At 42.3% G+C, this 21,352-nt stretch overlaps 1 protein-coding gene across 2 annotated transcripts in view; it reads left to right on the forward strand.

Annotated features, from left to right (window-relative positions):
• The window catches only part of USP13 (ubiquitin specific peptidase 13), a 131,874-nt gene extending 112,285 nt beyond the window's left edge, over positions 1–19,589 (forward strand). For both annotated transcript variants that reach the window (XM_040251429.1, XM_040251437.1), the window contains exons 20-21: positions 17,809–17,893; positions 19,444–19,589. In XM_040251429.1, coding sequence (XP_040107363.1) covers positions 17,809–17,893; positions 19,444–19,537 — 179 coding nt within the window. In that variant the 3' untranslated portion in view covers positions 19,538–19,589. The remainder of the gene's footprint in view (positions 1–17,808; positions 17,894–19,443) is intronic.
• The last annotated feature ends 1,763 nt before the right edge of the window (positions 19,590–21,352 follow it).

Consider the following 21,352-nt stretch of genomic DNA (forward strand, 5'->3'; position numbering starts at 1 on the left):
AAATTATACCTCGTAGCTTTATAGTATTGAGTTTTTCTGGCAGAAACATGTTTTGTTTTGCTTCATCTCCCCTTTCTCCTGCCCCTGAAGCTATATGGTTTTCCATATAGTTGTATGTGTTTCTGGTTTAGTTACTTCTCAGAATTACATATTCTGTGTTGTTCAGTCACTCAGTCATGTCTGACTCGTTGCGACCCTATGGACTGCAGCATGCCAGGCTTCCCAGTCCTTCACCATCTCCCAAAGCTTGCTCAGACTTGTGTCCATTGAGTTGGTGGTGCCATCCAAACATCTTATCTTCTATCGCCTTTCTCCTCCTGCCGTCAGTCTTTTCCAGCATTAGGGTCTTTTCCAATGAGTTGGCTGTTTATATCAGGTAGCCAAAGTATTGGAGCTTAAGCTTCAGCATTAGTCCTTCCAGTGAATATCCAGGGTTGATTTCCTTTAGGATTGACTGGTTTGATCTCCTTGTTGTCCAAGGGACTTTCAAGAGTCTTCTCCAGTACCACAATTCAAAAGCATCAATTCTTTGGCACTTAGCTTTTCTTATGGTCCAACTCTCACATCCATACATGACTACTGGAAAAACCATAGCCTTGACTAGACAGACCTTTGTTGGCAAGTGATGTCTCTGCTTTTTAATATGATCTCTAGGTTTGTCATAGCTTTTCTTCCAAGGAGCAAGTGTCTTTTGATATCATGGCTGCAGTCACCATCCACAGTGATTTTGGAGCCCCCCAAAAGAAAGTCAGTCACTGTTTCCATTTTTTCACCATCTGTTTGCTGTAAAGTGATGGACCAGATGCCATGATCTTCGTTTCTGAATGTTGAGTTTTAAGCCAGCTTTTTCACTCTCCTCTTTCACTTTCATCAAGAAGCTCTTTAGTTCATCTTCGCTTTCTGCCATAAGGGTGGTGTCATCTGCATATCTGAGGTGATATGAAGAAATCAAGATTTCTCCAAGCAAGCTTGATTCCAGCTTGAGATTTATCCAGCCCAGCATTTTGCATAATGTACTCTGCATATAAGTTAAATAAGCAGGGTGACAATATACAACCTTGATGTACTCCTTTCCTAATTCTGAACCAGTTCGTTGTTCCATGTCTGGTTCTAACTGTTGCTTCTTGACCTCCATACAGGTTTCTCAGGAGGCAGGTGAGGTGGTCTGGTATTCCTATCTCTTTAAGAATTTTCCACAGTTTGTTGTGATCCACACAGTCAAAGGCTTTAGTGTAGTCCATGAAGCAGAAATAGATGTTTTTCTGAAATTCGCTTGCTTTTTTTTATGGTCCAGCGATGTTGGCAGTTTGATCTCTGGTACCTCTGACTTTTCTAAATCCAGCTTCTACACATGGAAGTTCTCGGTTCACATACTACTGAGCTTAACTTGAAGGATTTTGAGCATTACCTTGCTAGCATGTGAAATGAGTGCAGTTGTGTGGTAGTTTGAACATTCTTTGGCATTACCCTTCTTTGGGATTGGAATGAGAACTGACCTTTTCCAGTCCTGTGGCCACTGCTGAGTCTTCCAAATTTGCTGGCATATTGAGTGCAGCACTTTCACAGCATCATCTTTTAGTACTTGAAATAGCTCAAATGGAATTCCATCACCTCCACTAGCTTTGTAGTAATGCTCCCTAAGGCTCACTTGACTTCACACTCCAGGATGTCTGGCTCTACAGGAGTGATCACACCATCATGGTTATTCAGGTCATTAAGACCTTTTTTGTATAGTTCTTCTGTGTATTCTTGCCATCTCTTCATAATATCTTCTGCTTCTGTTAGGTCCATACTGTATCTACCCTTTATTGTGCCCATCTTTGCATGAAATGCTCCCTCGGTATCTCCAATTATCTTGAAAAGATCTGTAATCTTTTCCATTTTGTTTTCCTCTGTTTCTTTGCATTGTTCACTGAGGAAGGCTTTTTTATCTCTCCTTGCTGTTCTTTGAAACTCTGCATTCAGATGGGTATATCTTTCCTTTTTTTCCTTTGCTTTTTGCGTCTCTTCTTTTCTCAGCTATTTGTAAGGCCTCCTCAGACAACCATTTTGCCTTTCTGCATTTCTTTTTCTTGGGTATGGTTTTAATCATTGCCTCCTATACCAATGTTACGAACCTCCATCCATAGTTCTTTAGGCACGCTTATCAGATCTAGTCCCTTGAATCTATTTGTCACTTCCACTGTATAACCATAAAGGATTTGATTTAGGTCATACCTGAATGGCCTATTGTTTTCCGTACTTTCTTCAATTTAAGTCTGAATTTTGCAATAAGGAGTTCATGATTTGAGCCATAGTCAGCTCCTGGTCTTGTTTTTGCTGACTATATAGAGCTTCTCCATCTTCCTGCAAAGAATATAATCTTTGATTTTGATATTGACCATCTGATGATGTCCGTGTGTAGAGTTGTCTCGTGTTGTTGGCACAGGGTGTTTGCTTATGACCCTTGTGTTCTCTTGGCAAAACTCGGTTAGCCTTTGCCCTGCTTCATTTTGTACTCCAAGGCCAAACTTGCCTGTTACTCCAGGTATCTCTTGACTTCCTACTTTTCATTCCAATCCCCTATGATGAAAAGGACACCTTTTTTTGGTGTTAGTTCTAGAAGGTCTTGTAGGTCATCATAGAACTATTCACTTTCAGCTTCTTTGGCATTAGTTGTTGGGGCATAGACTTGGATTACTGTGATATTGAATGCTTTGCCTTGGAAATGAACAGAGATCATTTTGTCGTTTTTGAGGTTACATGCAAGTACCGCATTTCAGACTCTTCTGTTGACTATGAGGGCTACTACATTTCTTCTAAGGGATTCTTGCCCACAGCAATAGATATAACGGTCATCTGAATTAAATTTGCCCATTTCCATTCATTTTAGTTCACCGATTCCTAAAATGCTGATGTTCACTCTTACCATTTTCTGTTTGACTACTTCCAGTTTACCTTGATTGATTGATCTAACATTCCAGGTTCCTATGCAATATTGTTCTTTACAGCATCAGATTTTACTTTCACCATGAGATACATTCACAGCTGGGCATTGTTTCAGCTTTGGCCCATCCTCTTCATTTCTTCTGGAGCTATTTCTCTGCTCTTCTCCAGCAGCATATTGGACATCTACTGACCTAGGGGGTTCATTTTTCAGTGTCATATTTTTTTGCCTTTTCATACTGTTCGTGGGACACTCAAGCCAAGAATGATGAAGTGGTTTGCCATTCCCTTCACCAGTGGACCATATTTTGTCAGAACTCTCCACCATGACCTGTCTGTCTTGGGTGGTTTCCTCCATCACATGGCTCATAGTTTCATTAAGATGCACAAAGCTGTGATCAATTTGGTTAGTTTTCTGTGATTGTGGTTTTGTCTCTGTCTGCCCTCCGATGGTTGAGGATAAGGGGCTTGTGCAAACTTACTGATAAAGGAGGGACTGGCTGGCTGTAGGGGAAACTGGGTCTTGCTTTGATGGGAAAGGCCATGCTTAGTAAGTCTTTATTCCAATTTTCTGTTGATATATTTTCTAAACTGTTTCTCCTGGATTTTGAAAAGTTCCTGATCTTGCAGTTGGCCTTTCTGCAGGGATTTGATTAGAATTATATTGAATTCATAGGTTCCACTCTGAAAAATATGTATTCTTTATAGGTGAGTTGTTTACATTCTCAAGACATTGCTTTTTAACTTTATTTTGGTTGGTGAATTGGCTTGAACATTTGGGGGTAATGAGGAAAATTTAAAGGTTTAGGTAATTTCTATTTAGGAGCAAAATGAAGAGCCCAAACAGACAAATCAAATAAAACCAACAGCAGTTTTCAGGGTTCTTTTATAAGTAGTAGGATTGCTAAGCCAAACTTGTTTAAACAAAACGGTTTGTGTTATATCATAAAAGCTAGCAGGTCCAGGAAGACTTGACTTTGGGCATGTCCTTGACTCCAGAACGCAAACCCTTTTGTCTGGGTGTATCGTCTGCCTCTGTTTCCTTAGGGTTGGTTCCAGTCTTAAACAGGCACTGCCTCATGGCCACAGGATGGCTGCCAATGCCTCATACTATTAAAACTTTCCAGGTTAAAATTCAGCAGAAAGAGTCTTGTCCCAGAGTTCTCTGCAGAGGTTCTAAGAATATGAGGGTCTGTCTTCAGGTGGTGCTAGTGGTAAAGAACCTGCCTGCCAATGAAGGGGACACAAGAGATGCGGGTTTGATCCCTGGGGTGGGAAGATCCCCTGGAGGAGGGCATGGCAACCCACTCTCTTTGCCTGGAGAATCCCATGGACAGAGGAACCTTGTGGTTTCAACTCCTTTGTGACGTCATGGACTTTAGTCCACCAGGCTCCTCTGTCCATGGGATTTCCCAGGCAAGAATACTGGAGTAGGTTACCATTTCCTTCTCCAGAGGGTCTTCCCAATCCAGGCATCAACTCGTGTCTGCTGCATTGGCAGGAGAATTCTGTACGGCTGAGTCACAAGGAAAGACCTAAGAGTAGGTTACTCTTACTTTAAGGAGTAGTGTGGCTACTGAGATGTCACTACAGCCTGTTAACTCTGAAAATAATGACATGGAAGGTGTTTGAACTGGAAAAGCAGTGACTGGGATTAAAGGAGCACTTGCATCAAATGCTTCCTTTAGGGAATGTTAATTAAAAATATCTACTGTCATCTTTTTGAATGAGGAAGCAATGTCATTGCCTGATGTTATCTAACTTGATTAAAAGGGTTCGTGCTTTCAGCACTTGGTGAAACAGTGAAGGTGAAGTTGCTCAGTCGTGTCCGACTCTTTGCGACCCCGTGGACTGTAACCTACTACGCTTCTCCATCCATGGGATTCTCCAGGCAAGAATACTGGAGTGGATTGCCATTTTCTTCTCAGTAGCTGTGCTTTACTGAATATCTACTAAATGCCAGGCATTTCCGTTACTGATTTTTCCTGGCTCCTCACAGTGAGAAAGTGGTAGCTAATAAGATACCTACTTGCTTGTGGTAGGACCACCTTGTAATTCAGGTCTGGCTGATTTTGAAGGCTGCATTTTGTCCTTTGCCCCCTCTTGAGTCATCCTATTTCAAGTTTTCTAAATTGGAACACAGGCAGGAACCTATTTTTCGGAAGACTATTTATGGTCATCTCTTACCTGTCTTAAGAGCTATACTTAACTTTCTGTTGAGTTTTTGAAATTCTTAAGAAGTGAGAAATCAAGTCATCAGTCTGACCTATCTGGGCTCCTACCATTTGCAAAATCATTCCTGTTTCTGTGTTGCACTTAATGGGTGCTTAGTTGTTGTTTTTTTTTTTAAAGAACTCACTGATTGCCAATGTAATTAAAATGTGATTAGGCTGTGATTACTCAGAACCTGCTCTGGCTCCTTCAGCCACATCGCTCTAATGGTGCAGACATCTTCTGCTGCAGCTGAGAATTTTCCAGCAAGGAGAGCAGAGAGACATTTCATTTACATAATGGCGGGGCTCCCAACATTCAGAACTCCCCAAGGAATGCAGTCAGAACAGAGCTGTAGAGCAGAGGCACAGAGGCCGGGGAGGCTAAGCCCCAGTGGGCTCCTCAAAAGCCGCACACACTGAATACATCTGGATTTTCTTTCTCACTCCCTGTCAGCACCTGTGCTTTTCAGTGGTACTATGGAAGTTAAGAGGAAGCCACTCTGGAGTAAACTAATTTACACTGAAGTATAAGTGGCCAGAAACTATTGAGCTTGGAGGAAAGCCTTTGCTACTTGTTGTTTTAGGCAGTATGACAATGAGAAGTCCAGGTGGATTGGTCATTTTGAGTTGGCTGGAGTTGGGGAGGCAATTTGTACACCTTTTAAGATTCTGTCCATGTTATCAGTTACCTTAAGCTGTTATTGATTTACTGATATCCTCCTTTCTCTTTGGGAATTGAATAGTTTTCTAAAAGCTCCAAATCCACTCCTTGCCCCCCACCACACACTGTGGGTCTTTTCTCAGAGCAGGAATGAGGGAAACCAAGCAGTTGAAGGTAGGGAGATTGCAGATGTAGGATGCTTGTGAGTCAGATGCTGGGAAATTGGGAATGACATTTTCCCTTCTGTTGTTAGGGATGGGAAACGAAACAAATTATTCAAGTTAGGAAGATTCAGCTGGAAAATTCAGTCTTGGTTTCTCATCCGCAGGCTGCAGAGCACTCGGGGTCTTGGTGTTTGTTTCAAGCAGTTTTAGGTGTTTCTGTATTCTGGGGAGATGTCTGTGTGCTGTCAGTCGTGTCCGACTCTTTGTGACCCCATGGACTGTAGCCCACCAGGCTTCTCTGTCCTTGGGATTTCCCGGGCAAGAATACTGGAGTGGGTTGCCATTTCCTTCTCCAGGGAATCTTCCCAACCCAGGATTGAACTCAGATCTCTTGCATTGACAGATAAATTGTTTATTGTCTGAGCCACCAAGGAGACCCTGTATTCTGAGCGCTCTGTAAACGGACTAAATAATATGTCCTGCCCTCACAGTCTCATGCTTTTTAAGTAGATATACATGCTTAAATGATTTATAAAATGTAAATTAATCACACTCCTGAACCTAGTATTGCTTTTGGTCATTATGTGTTGTTAAACTATAGTTTTCAAAAAAGTAAAATGACTGTCAGATACATGAAAACTGAACCTATAGACAGATTTTCTTTGGTTTATTAGGGAACCAGTTAGTTATTATTACTGATTCAAAAGCATCTGAAAAGATGCTTTTAGAATATTTAAAGATAATTTGATGGCTGAGTTAGATGTATAATTAGTGTCTATGAGGATCATAACTCCTGGAAGTTACAGGTGTTGGCAGAAGAAAAACTTCAGAACCTAAAAGTTGCAAGTTTTATTCGGGGAACCTTCTGAGGACAGTATCATCTGAGGAATTCTCTGAAGAGGTAAAGAAGGAGCCAAGGTATATATTAATAGGAGTATTTGCTGGTAGAAAAACATGCAGTTGAACATCAAAGTGAAAGTGAAAGAAGTTGCTTAGTCGTGTCCGACTCTTTGTGACCCCGTGGACTGTAGCCCACCAGGCTCCTCCGTCCATGGGATTCTCCAGGCAAGAATACTGGAGTGGGTTGCCATTTCCTTCTCCAGGGGATCTTCCCGACCCAGGGATCGAACCCAGGTCTCCCAGATTGTGGGCAGATGCTTTAACAAAGCTTACTGCTAATCACAAAGAAAACATACCTCAAGTTAATGATCATAGTGCTTTTCCATGTCGGGGAAGATGCAAGATTCTTAGCTCATTGAAATCATTCCTTAGATATGAGTCTTAACTGTCTGTCTAAGGTCGGTATCCAGAGTACAGAAAGGTTCCTGCACGGTGATCAGTGGCAGCAGCTGAAGGCTTGATCTTTGTAGAGCTAGAATGGCAGGCAGCATTCTCCATCTACAGCGCCCCCTCCTGGTCACAGATTTGATCTAAGGTTGGGAGGCATTTCATGACAAATTTGTCCCACTGTACTAGGAATTCTCCTGCTTAGGTCAGATGGGGATTTCGTTGATAGGCCATTTAACAAGTTTTTTTTTTGTTTGTTTTTTTTTTTTTTAGTTAGGCCCTGTTGATAACCTAAAATTCTCTGGCCTGTCTGTCGTACTAGTTTACGATCTAGGAAGTTCTTTCCCTTATTCTTCTTCCTACGTCTTGTTGTTCAGTCACTCAGTTGTGTCCGACTCTTTGCGACCCCATGCACTACAGCTCACCAAGCTTCCCTGTCCTTCACTATCTCCCGGAGTTTATTCAAACTCATGCCCATTGATTTGGTGATGCCATCCAACCATCTTATTCTATGTTGCCCCCTTCTCCTCCTGCCTTCAATCTTTCCCACCATCAGGGTCTTTTCATCAGGTGGCCAAAGTATTGGAGCTTCAACATCAGCTTTTGCAATGAATACTCAGGACTGATTTCCTTTAAGATGGACTGGTTTGATCTCCTTGTTTTTCAAGGGACTCTCCAGAGTCTTGTCCAACACCACAATTTGAAAGCATCAATTCTTTGGCGCTCAGCCTTCTTTATGGTCCAGCTCTCACATCTGTACATGACTACTGGAAAACCATGGCTTTGACTATACAGACCTTTGTTGGTAAAGTGATTTCTAGGTTTGTCAGGGCTTTTTTCCAAGGAGCAAGCGTCTTTTAATGTCATGGCTCCACGGCTTCCCTGGTAGCTCAGCAGTAAATAATCTGCCTGAGATGCAGGAATTCCAGGAGATACAGGTTCAGTCCCTGGGTCGGGAAGATGCCCTGGAGGAGAACATGGCAGCCCACTCCAGGATTCTTGCCTGCAGAATCCCATGCGCAGAGCAGCCAGGCTGGCTACAGTCTATAAAGTTGCAGAGAGATGAACTGAAGCGACAGCACATATGCAGTCACTGTCCACAGTGACTTTGGAGCCTGAGAAAATACAGTCTGTCACTGTTTCCATTTCTTCCTCCCATCTTTTTGCCATGAAGTGGTGAACCAGATGCCATGATCTTAGTTTTTGGATGCTGAGTTTTAAGCCAACCTTTTCAGTCACCTCTTTCACTTTCATTAAGAGCCTTTTTAGTTCATCTTCGCTTTCTGCCAAAAGGGTGGTGTCATCCGCATATCTGAGGTTATTGATACTTCTCCCTGCAATCTTGATTCCAGCTTCATCCAGCCTGGCATTTCACGTGATGTACTCTGCATATCAGTTAAATAAGCAGGGTGACAATATATAGCTTTGACATACTCTTTTCCCAGTTTGGAATCAGTCTGTTGTTCCATGTCCAGTTCTAACGGTTGCTTCTTGACCGGCATACAGGTTTCTCAGGAGGCAGGTGAGGTGGTCTGGTATCCCAACTCTTTAAGAATTCCACACAGTCAAAGGCTTTAGTGTAGTCAATGAAGCAGAAGTATATGTTTTTCTGCAATTCCCTAGTTTTTTTTTTATGGTCCAGCAGATGTTGGCATTTTGATCTCTGGTTCCTCTGCCTTTTCTAAATCAAGTTTCTACATCTGGAAGTTCTCAGTCCATGTATTGTTGAAGCCTAACTTGAAAGATTTTGAGGATTACCTTGCTAACATGTCAAATGAGCACAATTGTGTAGTAGTTTGAATGTTCTTTGGCATTACCCTTCTTTGGGATTGGAATGAAATCTGACCTTTTCCAGTCCCGTGGTCACTGCTGCATTTTCCAAATTTACTGACATACTGAGTGTAGCATTTTAACAGCATCATCTTTTAGGGTTTGAAATAGCTCATCTGGAATTCCATCACCTCCACTAGCTTTGTTTATAGTAATGCTTCCTCAGGCCTACTTGTCTTCACACTCCAGGATGTCTATCTATTGTTTTCCCTTATTTCTTTGCATTGATCACTGAGGAGGGCTTTCTGCAGTTCTTCTTCTTGGGGGTGATTTTGGTCATTGCCTCCTGTACAATGTTATAAACCTCTGTCTATAGTTCTTCAGGCACTTTGTCTATCAGATCTAATCCCACGAATCTATTTGTCCCATGTCTAGAGCTGTACTATTATGGTTATTCTATATAGAATGATGTATGTAATCAGTTACCTCAAGTTGTTTCAGTTCAGTTCAGTCACTCAGTCGTGTCCGACTCTTTGTGACCCCATGAATCACAGCACGCCAGGCCTCCCTGTCCATCACCAACTCCCAGAGTTCACCCAAACTTATATGCTTTGAGTCAGTGATGCCATCCAGCCATCTCATCCTCTGCCATCCCCTTCTCCTCCTGCCCCCAATCCCTCCCAGCATCAGGGTCTTTTCCAATGAGTCAACTCTTCGCATGAGGTGGCCAAAGTACTGGAGTTTCAGCTTTAGCATCAGTCCTTCCAATGAACACCCAGGACTGGTCTCCTTTAGGATGGACTGGTTGGATCTCCTTGCAGTCCAAGGGACTCTCAAAAGTCTTCTCCAACACCACAGTGCAAAAGCATCAATTATTTGGCCCTCAGCTTTCTTCACAGTCCAACTCTCACATCCATACATGACCACGGGAAAAACCAGAGCCTTGACTAGACAGACTTTTGTTGGCAAAGTAATATCTCTGCTTTTGAATATGCTATCTAGGTTGGTCATAACTTTCCTTCCAAGGAGTAAGCATTGTTTAATTTCATGGCTGCAATCACCATCTGCAGTGATTTTGGAGCCCCCCAAAATAAAGTCTGACACTGTATCCACTGTTTCCCCATCTATTTCCCATAAAGTGATGGGGCCAGATGCCATGATCTTCGTTTTCTGAATGTTGAGCTTTAAGCCTACTTTTTCACTCTCCTCTTTCACTTTTCACCAAGAGGCTTTTTAGTTCTGCTTCACTTTCTGCCATAAGAGTGGTGTCATCTGCATATCTGAGGTTATTGATATTTCTCCCGGAAATCTGGATTCCAGCTTGTGCTTCTTCCAGCCCAGCATTTCTCATGACGTACTTTTCATATAAGTTAAATAAGCAGGGTGACAATATACAGCCTTGATGGACCCCTTTTCCTCTTTGGAACCAGTCTGTTGTTCCATGTCCAGTTCGAACTATTGCTTCCTGACCTGCATATAGGTTTCTCAAGAGGCAGGTCAGGTGGTCTGGTATTCCCATCTCTTTCAGAATTTTCCACAGTTTATTTTGATCCACACAGTCAAAGGCTTTGGCATAGTCAATAAAGAAGAAATAGATGTTTTTCTGGAACTCTCTTCCAGCAGATGTTGGCAATTTGATCTCTGGTTCCTCTGCCTTTTCTAAAACAAGCTTAAACATCTGGAAGTTCATGGTTCACGTATTGCTGAAGCCTGGCTTAGAGAATTTTGAGCATTACTGTACTAGCATGTGAGATGAGTGCAATTGTGCAGTAGTTTGAGCATTCTTTGGCATTGCCTTTCTTTGGGATTGGAATGAAAACTGACCTTTTCCAGTCCTGTGGCCACTGCTGAGTTTTCCAAATTTGCTGACGTACTGAGTGCAGCACTTTCACAGCATCATCTTTCAGGATTTGAAATAGCTCCACTGGAATTCCATCACCTCCACTAGCTTTGTTCATAGTGATGCTTTCTAAGGCCCACTTGACTTCACATTCCAGGATGTCTGGCTCTAGGTGAGTGATCACACCATCTTACCCACATAATATAACCTAAGGTTATCACCACTTATTTGACAATGTCTTCCTATGTAATTAACATACCAATTGAACCTAATTACTTTGGGTTGTTTCAGGGGCCCTTGGAATCATCTCAAAGTTAGCTAGCGGTCAAAAGAACTTTGTCAAAGAAATCAAAAGGTTTTAAAACACTTGGTCCGATAGGATCATAGGTTAGTGTGAAACAATACTTATTCATTGAACCAAAGTGACAATAAAACATTTGAAAGGCAAATACAGAAAGTTACAACAGATTACTTTACAGTCTGCTGTCAAAAGCAGATCAGTGTCCCAAGAATACTTTGGAGGGGGCGTCTGCAGTGGCTGATGGCTTAATCCTTACAGAACTGGAATCGCATCAGCACAGGCAGACCTCATTTTAATGTGATTCTCTTTTATGTGTTCAACAGACATTGTGGTTTTTACAAAGTGAAGGCTTGTGGCTGTGGCCTACATCAAGCAAGTCTGTTGAAGCCATTTTTTTCCAACAGCATTTGCTCACTTAGTATTTCTGTGTCACATTTTGGTAATTCTCACAATATTTCAGAGCCCCTGTGTCGGTAATATCCCCTGGAGAAGAGAAGGGCTGTGCACTCTAGTATTCTGGCCAGGAGAATTCTATAGACAGAGGAGGCTACGGTCCATGGAGTTGCAAAAAATCAGACACAATTGAATGACTTTCACTGTCACCAGCAAAAAGATTACAACTAGTGAAGGCTCAGATGATGGTTAGCATTTTTTAATCCATAAAGTATTTTTAAATTAAGATATGCACATTTCTTTTTTAGACATATGCTATTGCATACTGAATAGGCTATAGTATAATGTAAAACATAGTTTTTATTTATATGCACTAGGAAACCAACAAAATTCATGTGACTTGCTTTATTTAGATAATTGCTTTATTGTGGTGGCCTGGAACCAAACCCACAATCTCTCTGAGGCATGCTTGTATATATTCCACCAGAGAGAACTTTTTGGTATCTTTGCCAGACAAAAATCTACACGTTAACAAGTAACAAGTGTGGAATGTTTAATCAGTAGTAAGTGGTGAGAGGAAGTAAGTTTATTACCCTAGACTAGGGGTCTGCACATTTTTTCTCTGAAGGTCCAGATAGTAAATGTTTTAGGCCTCATGGGCCATACACTTGTCATCTCATACTTTTGAACCCCCTCTTTTCTCCTTTCTCCCTGGCAGCACAGAAACAGGCTGTGGGCTGGATTTGGCCTATGTGGCATCATAGTGTGCTGGTCCCTACCCTAGACGATCCTTGGGTGGCCATTTCTCCATATGGTACTGTTGGGGGAATGTGTGATTTCCTCAGTTCTGTCTTGTCGCAACAAAAATCTGAAGCAACGGACAGACCAGTGTTACGGCTCTGTGTAGTTTCCTTGGATGGACCAGCATTACAGCTCAGTTTTATTTAGAAAGTAAAGGAAAATACATCCTCAAGGTGTGAGGGCTGGCCAACCCAAAAGACAGGAAGAGAAGAGAAGCCCCTCCCACCCAATTTTGACTCTTTTTACATTTCTCCTCCCCCTGGGCCTGCCCTATGTAAATTGGGCTAGCCAGGAGGGCTGTTTGTTTTATCTGAGGTTGTCACTCCATCCTTCTCAGACCTTCCTTTGTTCTATTTTCACCGGCTTTTCCCTTCTTTGTCTTTTAGCCACTGCCATTCTGGTCTCCTTTTTCCTATTCTAACTACCTAACAATACAAAAGAGCATTCTGCCTACTTCTTTTGCTTTCCAAGTTTGCATTTAATTTTCCTGACAGTGCTTTCTTTTTCAAAGAGTAAAATCAAGTGTAATCCCTTACTACTTTGGTTGGGGGTGGTAAATTTTAGATATTAAAAATTCTTCTTATTAGAAAGGCTGGGGACATGTTCCTAAATTCAGAAAAGGACAGGTTTGTTGGAAGAGGGAAGTAGGGACGAAGGACGCTAGTTTCAGACACTTTAATTCTGACTCGTTAGAGGGACTCCACTGGCCAGAGGTTGAACATGGTAGTTTAGGTAGTTTTGTCCAGTTCTTCTAGACAGTGTAAAAGTGTCCCTGTTGAAAGTCAACAACAACAAAAGATGCTTTATGTATTTATTTGGCTGGGCTGGGTCTTAGTTGAGGCATGCAGAATCTAGTTCCCTGACCAGGAATTGAACTGGGCCTGCTGCATTGGGAGCACGGTGTCTTAGCCACTGGACCACCAGGGAAGTCTTGAAAGTCAACATTTTAGAAGTGATTTACCTTGCTTTAAAAAGCTTTTTCTAGCTACATAAAAAGGGGTCTCTATATTTTCTGAGAGTGTGATGATGCTGTTTTTTTGGAGGGAGATCTCTGGCAACTGGGAGAAGAATCAGCAGTGGCTTCACTGGTTTATTCACCTTGATGTTCTCTTTGGAAACAGATATAAATTGAGATTTCTTACCTGTTGAATTTTTTTCAAATTTATTGAGACTCTCTCTTTTGCTATTGGTTCCTAGCAGGAGGCCTTGAATAATGCATGGAGTGGTTGCTTCTATTGATAAACACAGTTAATTTTAATTATAGGACTAAGATTTATGCTAATCTTTTTTCTTCGTTTTTATGATTTTGAGTATACATGTGAATTAATTGCTTTTAACTAAAGAGGGGAAAATGTCTTTTGGGGGCTTAAAGACATGTTTGGCTGTGAGTGTATGGGTTTGTTCTTTTCTCTGTGTCTGTCTGTTTTGTTAATGTGCTGGGTTGTTGGTATCTGAGCAACATTTCACTGAAGTCACCCTGGTTTATTGGGAAGTGCTCATTAAATGTTTGGTTCAATTATTTTAAGATGTTGTTTTGGGGCTTCCCTGCTGGCCCAGATGGTAAAGAATCCACCTGCAATGTGGGAGACCTGGGTTTGATCCCTGGATTGGGAAGATCCCCTGGAGAAGGGAACGGCTACCCACTCCGGTATTCTTACCTGGAGAATTCCATGGACAGAGAATCCTGGCAGGCTGTAGTCCATGGGGTCACAACTGGACTGAATGACTCTCACAGTTTAGGGGGGGTCAGTTCCTTATGAGGGAAGATCAGTTCCTTGTGAAGGATCATGTTCTTTCTTTATTTCATGAAGATTCTAAGAGGGTATAGCCACCTAGTGGGAGATCAGCCCCAAATCTCTCAAACTGAAGATTTAGAATTTGATATAAAATTATTCCAAAAGAGCTTTAAACACCAAGCAGGGTCAAGGAACATGAAAAAGTTTCAGCTCATACTCACTCTTGTTTAGCAGGTGGTGTGGGTCCTTAGTGACAGGGAACCCTAGGGGACGGCAGACAAGGTCTCTGCATCACTAAGTGCCAGGCAAAATGATTATCATTCACAACTCTTCTTGTCTGTGTTCTGTTTCGTACCTGTGATTTTTTGCTTTTGGTTTTTTTATTTTTTGGAGGGGAGGAGTTGTCAGTTAATGTGATAGCTAACGACAGAAACTTAGTTGATGATGGGAAAGACAATCCTCTCTGATTCATTCCTTTTAAAATATCACTAATTTATACCCCAATTTATACTTTTATAGGTGGTTTATAAAAATATATACAATATGAAAAGATATAAAAACAAATCAGGACATGGGGTGAAGGAAGACATGTCTACTGCATGTATGTACTGTTTTCTGTGCCTGGAATATTCCAGGAAACAAAACAGACACGTGAAATAAATATTTGGTAATTTTCTAATAATAATTTAAAAAACCCACCAACAAAACAAACTTATTGTCCTTATGGAGGACATAGCCTGGGATAAAAGAAGATAGTGAACAAATACACACATACATATGTGATAAGGTATTATTTTGGGCTCCATGCACAACAGTAAAGAAAGGTTGGGATGAGGGTGGGGTGGAAGGAGGGGAGGAGTCGCTATTTATAAGGAAGGCCTCCTGAGATGACATTTGATCTGAGACCTCTGTGAAGTGAGGAGCGGATCGTGTGGCATCTGAAAGAAGAGTTCCAGGTTGAGGGAACAGTAGGTGTGGGACTTGAAGGCCTCTCTGTCAGTGAGAGGAGTAGCTGGTGAATGTTTGAGTAGCAGCCAGGAGGCTGGAGGAGCTGGAGTGGAGTGAGCAGGAGAGTGGGAGGAGGTTGGGGGCCATCATGGGTCAGTGTAAGAGCGAGCTTTGAAGCCGGACTAAGAATGGTCACTAGGGGGTAAGGGAGGAAGCAGGGAGCCCTGGTAGCAGTGGAGTCTATTGTACTAATTCAGACAGGAGATGCTGGTAACTTGGATTGGGGGTTACTAGTGGAGGTGGTAAGTAGTAGTCGATTCTGTATATATTTTGAAGGAAATGGTGGGAGGATAGGATGCTTGATAAACTGGCAAGGAAAGGGAACTTTCTTAACCTGATAAAGGGCATCTACCCACATCCCTGGTGGCTCAGCTGGTAAAGAATCCACCTGCGATGAGGGAGACCTGGGTTTGATCCCTGACTTGGGAAGATCCCCTGGAGAAGGGAAAGGCTACTCACTTCACTATTCTGCCCTGGAGAATTCCATGGACTGTATAGTCCATGGGGTCTCAAAGAGTCAGACATGACTGAGCAACTTTCATTTTCACCTAAACCCCACAGCCCACATCATGCTTCATGGTAAAAGACTAAATGCTTTTCCCAAGAGCAGGAACAAGATAAGGATGTCCCCTCTTGCCATTGCTGTTTACTCTTGCCATTTCTGTTTAACATCGTGCAAGAGGTTCTCAGAGAAGGCATGGCAACCCACTCCAGTACTCTTGCCTGGAAAATCCCATGGATGGAGGAGCCTGATAGGCTGCAGTCCATGGGGTTGCGAAGTCGGGCGCGACTGAGCGACTTTACTTTCACTTTTCACTTTCATGCTTTGGAGAAGGAAATGGCAACCCACTCCAGTGTTCTTGCCTGGAGAATCCCAGGGACGGGGGAGCCTGGTAGGCTGCCGTGTATGGGGTTGCACAGAGTCGGACACAACTGAAGCGACTTAGCAGCAGCAAAATGTTCTAGCCATGGCAGTTAAGCAAGAAAAATAAATAGGCAAGAAAGAAGTAAAACTATTTCTGTTTGCAAATGACTTGGTCTTGTATATAGAAGGGCTTCCCAGGTGGTGCTAGTGGTAAAGAACCTGCCTGCCAATGCAGGAGACCTAAGAGGCTCAGTTTCGATCCCTGGGTCTGGAAGATCCCCTGGAGGAGGGCGTGGCAACCCACTCCAGTACTCTGCCTGCAGAATCCCATGGACAGGGGAACCTGACTGGCTATAGTCCACAGGGTTGCAAAGAGTCAGAAACGACTGAAGCGACTTATCACCCATTATATAGAAAATTTTAAGGAGTTTACTTTAAAAACTATTAGAACTAATAAATGGCTTCAGCAAGATTGCAGAAAACAGGCCAATATACAAAATTCAATTGTAGTTCTATACATGAGTGGTGAACATTCCAGAAATGAAATGAACATAATTCCAGTTAATGCCATGAGACACTTGGAGAGGGAGGGTGGTGGTGGGAATAGAGTAGAAAAGGGAGGGAGGGAGAGAACATGGAGGGTAGGTGTTAAGATAGAAGGAAGAAAGGTCTGAGGTCAGAGCCCCAGGTCATTATTGTTTAAAAGTCCAGAAGAAGAGAAGTCAGGCATCTGGACAACCAAAAGAAAGTCATTTCCTGGGGGAAAATGTTTGCGGAGAGGAGGTCTGCAATATGTAGTGTACTGACTGAGGATTCATAGCTGAATGCATGGATTAGTCCTGGTAAACGGCAAGGGAGAGAAAGGATGAGAGAGAGAGCAGCAAGGAAAGGGTCTGTCCAGAACCAACATCCTTGTAAAATGCAACAAAAATGGAGTACCAAAAAATGAATAGGCAAGCCCATTTTTTCCCTTATTAGATTCAACAGACATGAATATTACTCTTAAACTATTATAAACACTCACTCAGCTTCTGTACCTATCCCATCGTAGTCTGTAGCAATTTGCGGAGATGGACGAGTACCAGTCTGTACACCCACTTTGTATTGTGAAGGTGTTGTGTAGGCCTCAGATTGGCCAGGGGAGCATGAGCTGAAATTTGTTCACTGTGGATTTGGCACAGCATCTGTGCTAGATAGCAGGAGGTATTTGTTAGAGAATAAATGTCCATCTCAGGCTCCAAGAGACTACATCTCCTTGTTCAGAAAGCGTGAAGCCTGAATTTTGGTCCCATTTGGTTTATCATCATGAGCAAGTCAGAAATCACAGGATGTATATTCTGAGCATTATCCCTGTCTATAAATGATAACAGCTATCTGCTTTCTTCCTCTGAATCCTGACATTTCTGTGGTATTTTAGTCTGAATTGCTCATTTAAGCCTCAGAGAGCCTTGTAAAGTGGGTGGATTTTGCATTTCTGTGAAGAAAGGAGTTCTGAGAGGCGAAACAACTTCTCCACCCTCATGCTGCTTGGAGGTGATGGAGCCAGGACCACCCTTTTAGACCCATGTGCTTGCCACCAGACTGGGCTGTGGGATTTTTAATCCCTTTTCAGATAGGCACTTACTGTCAGCTCTACTATGTCTTGTTTTGTTATGATTTGCAGGTTGAAGTTACTGTCACGTTGCGGGTACGTGTATGTGTTCTCAGCCTAGCGACTAAATACATTTTGTTTTTAAGTCTGAACAGTTGCTGGATTCCATTCTCCTTGGCACTAAATTCTGAACAGAAGTGCTATTTATTTCTAGAAATGCTGCCTAGTAACTGAGTTGTTTCCTCTTCCATAGTGTACGAATTATTTGCGTTCATCAGTCACATGGGAACGTCTACAATGAGTGGCCACTACGTCTGTCACATTAAAAAGGAAGGAAGGTGAGTCTTTTTAAGAAGGTAAAATTATATCTGTGTTTTATTGAGCACCTGCTATGTGCCAGGCACTCCACTGGGTGTCTCATTTGGTTCCCACAGTGGTTTGTAGGGATAGACTCAAAGCCATTGTATACATCAAGACACTGAAGCTCAGAGAGGCTGAACAGCTTGGCCTTTGCAGCTGTATCAGAGCTGGTGCTGAGAGCCACTGTTCATCATCATAGCAGGGGCACCTCCCAGAGTCAAGAGGCTTCCCGCAGAAGAACGCGAGTCTGTATTTGGAACCTCTGCAGGATCGCCAGATTTAGCCAACAAAATGAAGCAAAGCCAGAAAACCAGGATGCCCTACTATGTTTGAATTTCAGATGATGAATAACTTTTTAGTATAAATATGTCTCAACTATTACATGGAACATCCTTATATTAAAAAAGTATTTGTTGTTTATATGATACTCAAATTTGACTGGGTATCCTGTGTTCTGTCTAGCAGCTCTAACACCTAGTGTTCGCCCTGCTGTAGCCTTGGCTTCAAGAACTGTGAGGGGTGTGGCGAGCTGAGAATGAGACAGTTGTGGGGTGTCAGGCCACTGCTCTCTTCAGAGTCTTCTTCCTGGGCTGGATCCCCCAGGGCTACCCTGGTTTCCCCTCCTTGAACTCCCACTGAGTGGCCTGTCGTGTGGGTCAGCTCTGCTCGAGGCAGCGCTTGGCCACATGGACACTGGAGAACCACATAGCCTTGGCCTCTCCCGGTACAACACTGACCTCTTGGTGCAGGAGTGACTGGTCTCCAGCCAGAAATCCACTGTGGTCCTTTTCCATGTGTCATTTAAGTCTTGGCTTCTCAACTTGATTTGTAAGATAGTTGGGCACAGGAACTTAATTTATAGTGAATTCATTTTATTACCAAGCATGACAGCTCTTTAAAAAATATATTTCTTAAGAAAAATAGCTTAATTAGAATAGAAAAAGCAGTGAATTTCATCATAAGGAGTTTGTAAGACACAAAATCATATGAAGAACATGTTGTCTGGAAGCAGAGAGAGAACCATAGTCTCTATTTTGATACATTTCTGTTTTACTGTTTTCAATGGGAAGAGGGTATGTGTTTGTCTGTATACACGCATATGTATGTATTTACAACTTTTCTAAAAGCTTGAAGTTCGTACACAGTAAGTACAATGTTGTAATCTGCTTTTCCCCACTTCATATTGTATTATTTTCTCACTCTACCAAATATCATTTGAAGGCATTTTAATGGCTGTATAATTGGTCACTGCATGTCTATTTATGACTGGAATAGACACACATGTCTTTGCCTCCATTTCTGAGGCCGTCTAGGGGCGTCTACAAATGGAAGTGTTTGGAGGCTCCTTTAGGAACTCCTTCTTGATTGAACTTGAGAATAAAAAGTAGTGTAGTGTTCACCAGCAATAGACTTGAGTTTGATTTATCTTAAAACATCTTGATTACATTGAGTATGGTGCAGTAACTTTCTTCTGCGGTTTCCTAGAACTGACTTAAACCCATCACTCGCTTCTGTCTTTTGTTTTCAGATGGGTGATCTACAATGACCACAAAGTGTGTGCCTCGGAAAGGCCCCCTAAAGACCTGGGCTACATGTACTTTTATCGCAGGATACCAAGCTAAACCTCAGATGTACAAATTGGCAAGAAGAAGCTGTACGCCTTTTTAATTTGCCCCCCCCCCCCAAAAAAATGTAAGAGGTTGGGACAGCCAGACATGAGGGAATACATGGGGTATTTATAGTTTATTTAAAGAACATCATTTGATGCCTTCTAAAATAGAACTGGGAGGAAATTTCTATTAGTGATGATACACTACTGTAGATAGTTTTTCTTTTTATAAATGTTTAAGAAGAAGATGATTTTTTAAAAAGTATTCATATTCCTGGTGGGGGACTCTTCCACTAGCACACTGAAAATGGGAAGTGCCACCAGACCCCCGTGTTTTGCTTTGGGGGTCAGTGATAGTGGTCCCCAGAGAAACCAATAGGGCCAGTTGTGCAGCCTCACCCACCATAAACAAAAAGCCCACTTTTGTTTCATATCGAAAATCAGTAACTGGGCTGAGCTCTATTTGTGACATAATTTTTTTCATGACACACAATAACTTCTGATCTCTCTGTGTATAGTCGTTTAGAACATCAGCAACGAAAGATATTTTTAATTTAATCATATCAAAATACAATTGTATGAATGTGTGTGAGTGAGACTGAGAGTGCGAGGCCTTTATAGTCAACTAGAAAAGCTGTGACGGGTTGGTTTCTCAAGGTTAAAATAGTTGGAAAAAGCAAGTAAATATTTTAAAGAAACTATATCTCAGGAACAGTTAAAAAAAATTAGTTCCCCACTTAGGTTTTCCAGCATTAGAAGCGCCGTTGCAGTGCTGTCTAGAATTTACTTGGACTTGTGACGTTTGGTGGTATGAACGCAGATGCCTCCAGCAGCAGTGTTTTCTCTGCCAAAAGTAGATGGATTCTGTTTCTCAGCAGCCCTTCCCGCTAAGGCATAGGCGTGTGTGTTGTTAGTTAAAATAGCTGATCTCTTCTTACCATAACACATGACAACTCCCTGGAATCATGATAAGTGTCCCAAATTTGTCCGTAATTTTCTCATCCCCCAGCTCGTCGCTTGCCTCCATGTCTGTGTTTTCTGGGGCAGAATTTCATCTCTGCCCTTGGTTAATCACCTCCTGACTTGCCTCCTCTGCTTCTCTGCCATGACCAATAGTGTGGTCGTCAGCAGTCTAAGGGTTTCAGATGCAAAGAAACTTTCTGTGATGCTATGAAACACCATTGTTTCCATTTTGGCATTTCAGTATTTTAGTTGCAACCTGGAATTTGATCAGAGTTTCAGATGTGATGAAAAAGTCTCTAATTTTGAATGGCAGTGTCTAATTTTTCTATTGCTCCTTCTACCGAATGCTAGGGTCTCTGGACTTTCTATTTCAGATTGTGCAGTCAAATATAAAAGGACTTCTGGCTGTCTGCTTAACATGCTTTTGGTTGGTTAGAAAGGATCTTTCTGGAAACTGTAGGAAAATAAAGTAGAACCAGCGGGGTGAAATATAGCACAGAATTTCACAATTCTGTAAATCCAGAAACTGAATTATGAGATATGCATTATGAACAGTCAGGATTCTTGTTATGATGGAGGGGCCTTCTCATGGGAGCTCCGTTAGGCTTGTGAGTGAGGGATGCAGAGCCCGAGGCCTGTGGCCTGGGGAGCTGGATGCTGCTCATGGCTGGGCAGGTCCCCTCATCCCCCCGTGTCTCACTTCCCTTCTCTACTACACAATGGTGTGATGACTCTGCCCTTCCTTTCCGGGTGCACGTTGAGAATGTGGTGAGATCTGATACGCTGACCCTCTGAAGAGCAGCAGGTGGTGTGGGTAGTAGAGTGTGCTTCTCTTCTCTCCTGATGTTTCTTCAGTTTGGGAACA

The sequence above is a fragment of the Oryx dammah genome, unplaced genomic scaffold (genome assembly GCF_014754425.2).
Source record: "Oryx dammah isolate SB20612 unplaced genomic scaffold, SCBI_Odam_1.1 HiC_scaffold_2, whole genome shotgun sequence".
Classification (NCBI taxonomy): Eukaryota; Metazoa; Chordata; class Mammalia; order Artiodactyla; family Bovidae; genus Oryx; species Oryx dammah.